This window comes from Aythya marila (genome assembly GCF_965140915.1).
Source record: "Aythya marila genome assembly, chromosome: 30".
Taxonomy (NCBI): domain Eukaryota; kingdom Metazoa; phylum Chordata; class Aves; order Anseriformes; family Anatidae; genus Aythya; species Aythya marila.
This window is the reverse complement of record NC_139071.1, coordinates 2,436,586-2,446,155: the sequence shown is the minus strand read 5'-3', so window position 1 is coordinate 2,446,155 and position 9,570 is coordinate 2,436,586. Positions and strand designations below refer to the sequence as shown.

At 68.6% G+C, this 9,570-nt stretch overlaps 1 protein-coding gene across 1 annotated transcript; it reads left to right on the top strand.

The window, feature by feature from the left end:
- Nucleotides 1-490: 490 nt before the first annotated feature.
- TARBP2 (TARBP2 subunit of RISC loading complex) lies at nucleotides 491-5,857 on the top strand. Its single transcript, XM_082781208.1, has 8 exons — nucleotides 491-679; nucleotides 1,591-1,696; nucleotides 2,523-2,606; nucleotides 2,757-2,829; nucleotides 3,646-3,763; nucleotides 3,846-3,973; nucleotides 4,704-4,893; nucleotides 5,585-5,857. Exons 1-8 carry the CDS (start codon nucleotides 520-522, stop codon nucleotides 5,740-5,742), a joined length of 1,017 nt encoding a protein of 338 aa, XP_082637334.1. The 5' UTR covers nucleotides 491-519; the 3' UTR covers nucleotides 5,743-5,857.
- The last annotated feature ends 3,713 nt before the right edge of the window (nucleotides 5,858-9,570 follow it).

Genomic DNA, 9,570 nt, shown 5'->3' with positions numbered 1-9,570 from the left:
TTCCGCCTCCCTCGGGTTCCGCCCCCCCTCACCCCGCCCCCCCCCCCCGCTGTCCCTGTCCCGGTGTCCCCAGGAGCGGCCACTCCGTGGCCCCAAGCGCTGCCACCCCCTCCCCGTGTCCCCCACCCCCCTCCCCATGCCCCCAAACCCCCCTCCCATCTCACCAGCCTTGTCCCCATGTCCCCAAGGCCCCGTCCCCATGTCCCCAAGCGCTGCCACCCCATCCCCACGCCCCCAAACCCCCTCCCCTGTCCCCCACCCCCCTCCCCGTGCCCCCAAACCCTCTCCCCATGTCCCCAAAACCCCTCCCCGTGTCCCCAAACCCCCTCCCCACACCCCCAATCCCCCCAAACCCGCTCCCCTGTCCCCCCATCCCCTCCCCGTGTCCCCAAACCCCCTCCCCATGCCCCCAAGCCCCCTCCCCGTGTCCCCAGACCCCCTCCCCGTGTCCCCACGCCCCTCTCCCCTCCCGTGTCCCCTGACGGGCCTGGTGGCAGCCCTGTCCCCAGCCTGGAGCAGATGCTGGCCTCCAGCCCCGGGAAGACGCCCATCAGCCTGCTGCAGGAGTATGGCACGCGCATAGGGCGCACCCCGGGCTACGACCTGCTGAAGGCCGAGGGCCAGGCCCACCAGCCCAACTTCACCTTCCGCGTCACCGTCGGGGACGTCAGCTGCACCGGTGGGTGGCCATGGAACCCCACGGAACCCCACAGAGCCCATAGAGTCCCACAGAGCTTCACAGGACCCCACAGAGCCCCACAAAGCCCCACAGAACCTCACGGCACCCCATAGAACCCCACAGCACCCCATAAAGCCCCACAGTGCCCCACAGAACCTCATGGAACCCCACAGAGCCCCATGGCGCCCCACAGAACTCCACAAAACCCCATAGAGCCCCACGGAACCCCACAGAACCTCATGGCACCCCATAGAGCCCCACAGAACCCCACAGAACCTCATGGCACCCCGTAGAACCCCACAGAGCCCCACGGAACCCCACAGAACCCCACAAAGCCCTGTGGCGCCCCACAGAACCCCACAGTGTACCACAGAGCCCCACAGAACCTCATGGCACCCCATAGAACCCCACAGCACCCCATAAAGCCCCACAGAACCTCATGGCACCCCTTAGAACCCCACAGAGCCCCACAGCACTCCATGGTGTTCCACGGTGCTCCACAGCACCCCATGGAGCCCCACGGCACCCCACAGCACCCCCTGGCACCCCACAGCACCCCAAAACTCCCATGTTACCCCACAGAGCCCCACAGCACTCCATGGAGTCCCCCAGGACCCCCCAGCACCCCATGGCACCCCACAACTCCCCACAGCACCCTATGGCACCCCACAGTGCCCCATAGCACCCCACAGAGCCCCATGGCACCCCCAGCACCCCACAGCACCCCACAACTCCCCACATCGCCCCACAGCACCCTTCCCCTCCCCCATACTCAATTTAGGGCCCCCCCATCCCATTTCCCCTGGTTTCCGGGGCTCCCCCGCTGCCCCACCCCATAACTGGGGTGCGAGAGGGTTTGGGGGGCCCCAAAAACAAGCCCACCCCCCCCCCCCGTGTCCCCCTCCCTATAGGGCAGGGACCCAGCAAGAAGGCGGCGAAGCACAAAGCGGCCGAGGTGGCCCTAAAACTGCTCAAGGGGGGGGACATGCTGGAGCCCAGCGCCCCCGAGGAGCCCAGGTTGGGGGGGGGCACCCCAAAAGGCTGGAGGGGGGTCGGGGTGCGGGGTTTGGGGGTGTTGAGCAAATGGGGAGGGGATTTGGGGGTGTCCAGGAAGGGGTTGTGGGGTTTTTGGGGGGGCTTTGGGGGTTTGGGGGTGTCCAGGAAGAGGCTGGGGGGGGGTTTGGGGTCCTTTGGGGGTGCTGGGCTAATGGGGTGGGGATTTGGGGTGTCCATGAAGGGGTTGGGGGGAGGTTTGGGGGGGTTTGGGGGTGCCCAAGGGGTGCTGAGCAAATGGGGAGGGGATTTGGGGTGTCCAAAAAGGGGCTGGGGGGGGTTGGGGGGCTTTGGGGGGGGTTGGGGTGCCCAAGAGGGGTTTTGGGGGGTGCTGGAGGGGGTTTGGGGGCGCTGGGAGGGTTTGGGGGTTTCTAGGGGGGGGTTTGGGGGCACCTGAAGGGAGTTTGGGGGTGCCTGGGGGGGTTTGGGGGTCTCTGGGGCGGTTGTAAGTGCCCCGGGGGGGGTTTGGGGGTCCCTGTGGTTGCCTGGGGGGGGTTGTGAGGGTCCCTGAGTGGGTTTTGGGGTGTCTGGGTGGGTTTTGGGGTGTCTGGGGGGGGTTGGGGGTGCTTGGGGGGGTTTGTAAGTGCCCCTGTGGGGTTTTGGGGGTCCCTGGGGTTGCCGGGGGGGGGGTTGTGAGGGTCCCTGGGTGGGTTTTGGGTTCCCTGGGAGGGTTTTGGGGTCCCTGGGTAAGTTTTGGGGTGCCTGGGGGGGGATTTGGGGTACACGGGGGGGGGTTCGGGGTTCGGGGGGGGCCGGCTCGGCCGTTAACGTGTCGCCTTCTGTTCCCAAGCTCTCCTTTCCCCCCAGACCCCCCCGTGGAGCCCGGCCCCGCCGCCGCCCCCCCGCCCCCCGCCGTGCCCCCCCCTTCACCCAGGTGAGGGGACGGGGGGCACCCAGAGCCCCCCCCCCCCCATCCCCCTGCACCCCCAGACCCTTCCGAACCCCCCCAAACTGGGGGTGAGTGGTTTGGGGGGGGGTTTAGGGCTGCCCCCCCCCTGACCCCATACCCCTCTGCCCCTCGTAGGGGCACCCCCCTGGAGGCAAAGGCGCCCGTGCCCCCCCCCCAGTCGGAGTGTAACCCCGTGGGGGCTCTGCAGGTGGGTGCTGGGGGGTGGGGGGGAATTTTGGGGTCGGGGGGGGCTTTCTGGGGGCTGCCAGCCCTGCTGGGGGCTGTTTTAGGGTGTGTGGGGGGGCTCCTTTCAGGGCTGGGTGTCCCCGTTTTGGGGGGGCGGTCCTAGTTTGGTTGTGACCGTGGATATTTGGGGGGGGGCTCGTTTGGGGCTGGGGTTTGGCCCGTTAGGGGTTGGCTACCCCCATTTTGGGACTGGTTACCCTCATTTTGGGACCGGTTATCCTCGTTTTGGGACCGGTTATCCCCATTTGGGACTTGTTTTCCTCATTTTGGGACTGGTTATCCCCATTTTGGGACTAGTTTTCCCCATTTGGGACTGGTTATCCCCACTTTGAGACCAGTTATCCCCATTTGGGATTGTTTATCCCCATTTTGGGACCATGTATCCCCATTTTGGAGCCAGTTATCCCCATTTGGGACCGGTTACCCCCACTTTGAGACCAGTTATCCCCATTTTGGTGAGCGACCGCATCCATCTGGGTGTGAGGAGCAGATTTGGGGCCAGCCATCCTTGTTTGGGACCACTTTGGGGTTGGGGGGGGACCCTTTTGGTGCTGCCCATTCCCATTTGGGTGCGCGTGTGACCCCCCGAGCCTCGCTGCCCCCCCCTGGTGCCCCCGTGCCCATTTTCACCCCATCTGCCCCTATTTCAGCTGCACCCTCTCCCATTTTCAAGACCGCAACCCCTTTTTTGGGTCAATTTCTCCCCGTTTTGAGGTTCACCCGTGCCCGTACCCAACCCTAACCCTTTCCCCGTGCCCCCCCCGTGCCCCCCCCCCAGGAGCTGGTGGTGCAGAAGGGCTGGCGCCTGCCCGAGTACACGGTGACGCAGGAGTCGGGGCCGGCGCACCGCAAGGAGTTCACCATGACCTGCCGGGTCGAGCGCTTCGTGGAGATCGGTACGGGGCCGGGGGGGGACCCCAAAAGGCCTGGGGGGGGGTCCATGGGACGCAGGCTCACGGTGTGACCCCCCCCCTGCAGGCAGCGGCACCTCCAAGAAGCTGGCGAAGCGCAACGCGGCCGCCAAGATGCTGGTGAGGATCCACAACGTGCCCATGGAGCCGCGGGAGGGCAGCGAGGCCGAGGTGGAGGAGGATCAGTTCTGCATGGTACGGGGTGTGGGACACCCCCCCGGGACACCCCGAGGGGTTAATGGGGTCGTGGGGGGGGAATATGGACACCCCGAGGGGTTAATGGGGTCATGGGGGGGGGAACGTGGACATCCCAAGGGGTTAATGGGGACATGGGGGGGGAATATGGACACCCCAAGGGGATAATGGGGTCATGGGGGGGGGGAAAAGGACACCCTGAGGGGATAATGGGGACATGGGGGGGGGGAACGTGGACACCCCAAGGGGATAATGGGGTCATGGGGGGGGGGAAGGACACCCCGAGGGGTTAAATGGGGTCGTGGGGGGGGAATATGGACACCCCGAGGGGTTAATGGGGATATTGGGGGGGAATATGGACACTCCCAACGGGGACACGGAACCCCCCCAAGACACCCCGAGGGGTTAGTGGGGTCATGGGGGGGGAGCATGGACACCCCAAGGGGATAATGGGGACATGGGGGGGAGTGTGGACACCCCAAGGGGGGCACGGAACCCCCCCAGGACACCCTGAGTGGGGCACAGAACCCAAACCCCAATATCCCCATGGCGGGGGGGCGCCCTGCCTGGGTGTCCCGGCAGCCCCCATATCCCTGGCAAGCCCCGATCCGGAGACCCCAAAAAGTGCCCCAAAAGCATCCCCACATTTAGGGACCCCTCCCCACGCCACGTCCGTCCCCGCGGGGGGGGTCCCTGCGGCCCCTGAGCCCCCCCAAATTTGTCCCCCCAGGCTGGCCCCCGGCTGGAGGGGCTGCGGGGCCGTGCCGCCGGCTGCACCTGGGACTCGCTGCGCAACTCGGCGGGCGAGAAGATCCTGCAGCTGCGCAGCCACCCCCTGGCACCCATGGGTGCTGGCGCCTGCGCCCTCCTCCAGGAGCTCTCCGAGGAGCAGAGCTTCGCCATCAGCTACCTCGACATCGGTGAGCGCCCCCCCCACATCCCCTCCTGCCACCCGTGGGTGCCCCAGCCAAGGCTTTGGGGTGCTTTGGGTGCTGCGGGAGGGGCTGACGGTGTCCCCTTTGTCCCCCCGTGTCCCCCTTTGTCCCCCCATGTCCCCCTGTGTCCCCCCATGTCCCCCTGTGCCCCCCGGTGCCCCCCTGTGTCCCCTTTGTCCCCCCATGTCCCCCTGTGCCCCCCGGTGCCCCCCTGTGTCCCCTTTGTCCCCCTGTGTCCCCTGTGTCCCCCCTGTGTCCCCTGTGCCCCCCTGTGTCCCCCTGTCCCCCCTTTGCCCCCCTTTGCTCCCCCATGTCCCCATGTCCCCCCGTGTCCCCCATGTCCCCCTGTATCCCCCTGTGTCCCCTCGTGCCCCCCTGTATCCCCCCGTGTCCCCTGTGTCCCCTTTGTTCCCCCTTTGTCCCCCTTTACCCCCCCGTGTCCCCTGTGCCCCCTTTGTCCCCCTTTGTCCCCCTGTGTCCCCTTGTGCCTCCCTTTGCCCCCCCATGTGCCCCGTGTCCCCCTTTATCCCCCTTTGTCCCCCCTGTGCCCCCATGTGCCCCCCTGTGCCCCACTTTATCCCCCTGTGTCCCCTGTGCCCCCTGTGTCCCCCTTTGTCCCCTGTGTCCCCCTGTGCCCCCCCGTGCCCCCCTCTGTCCCCCTCTGTCCCCCCCCCAGATGCGCTGAGCCTCAGCGGGCTGCACCAGTGCCTGGTGGAGCTGTCGACGCAGCCGGCCACCGTGTGCCACGGCGCCGCCCCCTCCCGCGACGGCGCCCGCTCGCAGGCGGCCCGCAACGCCCTGCAGTACCTGCGCATCATGGCGGGGGGCAAGTGAGACCCCCCCCCCCCGGCCTCACACCCTTCCCTCGGCGCCCCCCCCCCCCGCCACCCTCGGCTGGACGGACCCACGGACGCCCGGCCGGACCCACGGACGCCCGGAGCCAACGGGGAGACGCAGGCGGAGCCGGGGAGCTCCAGGGGGAGCCCCGCAGCCACCCCCACCCCCACCTCCACCCCCCCCCTCACGGAGAAAACCTGGACCCCCCCCCCCCTCCGCCGCCACCGACGGACACCCCGGTGGGCGCCCAGCCCCACCCACGGACACCCAGACGGACGCCCGGACCCACGGACGCCCCCCCCCCGTGGGCACCCGGACGGACTCTGGGACGCACGGACAGACGCACGGACAGACACACTCAGGCCCCAGACGGACCTCAGGGCCGGGGGGGGGGAAACACCCCCCCCCCCCAAAAAAAAAAAAACCACAAACTTGCCCCCCCCCTCCCTACGGGCGAGGCGGGTCCCTGGGCAGCAGCCAGCCCCCAGGAATAAAGCTGGGGGGTTTGTAACCGCCCCGCCTCGGCGTCTTTTTGGGGAGGGGGGGGCGCGGGATGGATTGGGGAGGGGGACGCAATTAATGGGGGGGGACTCTGGGGTGACACCAGGGCAAGCGGTGGGGGCTGAGCGGCGTCGGTTTATTGGGGGGGGGGCTGCGGAGCGACGGGCACGGGGCGGCGGCGCTGGCACAGCCCCACGGACGGACGGACAGACGGATGGACGGAAGGATGGATGGATGGACAGACGGACGGATGGACAGACGGACGGACGGACGGACGGACGCTCAGCGGCGGCGGCCGAAGCGCTGCGGGGTCGCCATGGTCCAGAACGGGGCTGTTGGAGGGTCCCAGCTGCGGGGGCTGAGCCGGGCCAGGGCCCCCGGCCCCCGGGGAAACCTGGACGGGAGGGGAGGGAGCAGCCGCTGGTACCCGCCGGGGGGACAGACGGACGGACAGGGGGATGGACAGGGGGACAGACGGACAGGGACGCGGACAGACGGACGGGGGGCACAGGTACAGAGGGTGACGGGAGAGCGGCTGGGGACAGAGGGATAAAAGGAGAGGGATGGGGACGGAGAGGGACAGACGGACAGAAGGGGATGGGGATGGATGGACGGAAGGGGACAGACAGAAGGGGACAGGGACAGACGGACAGAAGGGGACAGGGACGGATGGACGGAAGGGGACGGGGTTGGACAGATGGAAGGGGACAGACAGAAGGGAACAGGGACAATGTAGGGGATGGACGGACAGGAGGGGACAGGGACAGACAGACGGAAGGGGACAGGGACAGACAATGTAGGGGACGGACGGACGGACGGGAGGGGACAAACTCCGTGCCAGGGACGGGGCCAGGAGGGCAGGCAGGGACAGACGGACATCGGGCTGGACAGACAGACAGACAGGGAACAACCTGGGGGACCGATGGGGACACACACGGCGGGGCGGGGGGGCACCGACGGGGACAGACACAGCACACAGACGGACAGACGGACACCACCGGGACCCCTCGTCCTTTTCCTACCCCCACCCCCCGGTCCCCCCCGGTTCCCCCCGGTGCCCCCCGGTCCTCCCCGGTGTCCCCCAACCCAGGACCCCCCCCCCGGGACCCCCCCATCTCACCTCGGGGGCTGCAGGAGCGGGGCCGGGCTGCGGCCGGGGCGCTGCAGGGAGCGGAGCAGCGCCCCCAGCGCGGCGGGGCCGGGGGTCCCCGGGAGGGGCTCGGGGCCGCCACCGGGGGCACCGGGGGCACCGGGGGCACCGGGGGTACCGGGACAGGAGCGGGTGGGGGGCAGGACCCCCCCCAGCAGCAGCAGCAGCAGCAGAGCCGCCGCCGAGCGCGCTGCCATCGCCGCTGCGCCCCCCCCTCACCCCGCTTCGCCGCTTCTTATAGAGGGACCGGGGCTCGAGGACGGCCCGGGGGGGTCCCGGGGGACCTGGGGGGGGGGAGGATGGCGGGGATCAATCCCGGCCCCGCCGCTAATTAAAGTCATTTAGCAGCCGCGACAGCCGCCGCCGCCGGGGACGGGCTGAGACGGGACGGGCTTTGAGGTGGGGGGGGGGACACAGGGGAAGCGGCGGCCCCCAGCCCTCGGTTCCCGGCCCCAGACGCCCCCCCCCCCCGGTCCCGGAGCTGCCCCGGGTCCCTCCCGGACCCCCCCTCGACCCCGACCCCGACCCTGGCCCCCCCCGGCCCCCCCCCCGGCCGCTCTCTGCCGCCATCCCGTGGCCCCGCCGCGCTCCTGCAGCCCCGACGGGGCGGCCCCCGCTGCGCCGCTCCCCCTCCGGCCCCGATCCGGCTGAATTCGCCCCAAAAATTCCCTTTCTGGGGGGTAGGGGAGGGGGCAGGGCGGTTGTTCACCCCCCCACACCCCCCACCCACGCACCCCAGGCTGGGGAGGCGGCGCCCACCCGAGGGCCGTCCCCGAGGTCACCTAAAAAGTGCCACCGGGGAGGGACGGTGACACTGCTGGACCCCAACCCATCGAGGCGGGGGGGTCCCCACCTAGGGGGGGGGCCCGATGGTGGCACCCGGCTGCCACCCAAGCAGTGTCCCCCCCCCCTCAGGCAGCTGTGACAGCCAAGTGCCATCCCCAAGCGTCCCCCTCCCCTTACAGGTGATGCCCAAGGGGGTGTCCCTCCCCCCCCCGCACCCCGTGTGTCCCCCCCCCAGGGTGACACCGCGGTTGTCCCCAAGCAGGGGGCGGCAGCCACCATCTCCTCGGTAATATTTTAATGTTATATCTGCAGCATAAATAAAAGGCACATTACATGTTTGGTACGAGGGGGCAGGCGGGGACGTGTCCCCCCCCCACCGTGTCCCCCCCCACCTCCCGGCCACCCCCCCCTCCCACCCCCCCACCCCGGTCCCTGGGTCCCCGCGGGGGGCTGTGAGGACCCGCTCACAGGAGCCCCTGCGGGGGCGTCCCTGGGGGGGGGCCCTTGGGGGGGCTATGGGGGGGGGGGGGAAAAACCATTTCGTTGCATAAGGAGCTGCGCATCCGTTCAGGACGTTGCTATATGTCTATATAGGTCTGTATATACTCGTAGATATGCATTTCTTTATAGATACTACACCCTCGGGGTACGCTTTTTTTTTTTTCTTTTTTTTGGGGTGGGGGGGCAAGGGGGTGTTTTCCTTTTTCTTGGCTTTTTCCCTTCGTGATCGTCAGCGCTCGCCCTGCGAAGCAGCTCAGGGTGGGGACGGGTCCCGCGGGCACCTCCTGGCACGGGGCTGGGGGCTGCGGTGTCGCCACCGTCCCCGCGTGCACGAAATTTGGGGGGGAAACCGAACAAACGGGGCCAAAACCAACCCAATTCCCGTCTGAGCCCTCGGCTCCGGCCCTGAGCAGGAAGACACGGGGGGGGGTTTGGGAGGAAAAAGGCCCCGAGCCCCGCCGGCTGCCCCCACCCCATCACCAGCTGAACCCCATTCGGCCCCAGGTGGGGGCTGGAGATCCCGGGGGGGGGCCCAAAAACGCTGCTGCAAAGCTGGGGTTGGGGGCAATGCGTGAGACTGAAGGGGCACAAAGCTGTTTATTTTTAAGGCACCACGGCCGGGGGCTGGCAGGGGAAGGTGCACGCGCTCGGGGGGCTGCCGGCCCCCGGGTGGAGGCCAGAGCTCCGGCCCTGGGGCAGAATTTGGGTTCTCACCCCCTCCTGAAGCTGTCTCTGTGCAAGAGCTGAACCAGGAGGGTGAGGAGACGCCAGCTCTTCCCTTGCCTGTCCACACGGGGGGACCCCCTGTCACCAAAGGCCACTGACTTGCCACAAAGTCCGTCCTCCCAGCCGAAAAATCCCCCAAATCCCCCCAAAACCCCTGCACA

Bases quoted from the DNA above. Each gene is read 5' to 3' on its own strand.
- TARBP2 (XM_082781208.1), top strand. From the start codon at position 520: ATGCTGGCCTCCAGCCCCGGGAAGACGCCCATCAGCCTGCTGCAGGAG. The intron at 2,830-3,645 runs GTGGGTGCTGGG...CCCCCCCCCCAG, and splicing joins ACCCCGTGGGGGCTCTGCAG to GAGCTGGTGGTGCAGAAGGG. The intron at 3,764-3,845 runs GTACGGGGCCGG...CCCCCCCTGCAG, and splicing joins CGAGCGCTTCGTGGAGATCG to GCAGCGGCACCTCCAAGAAG.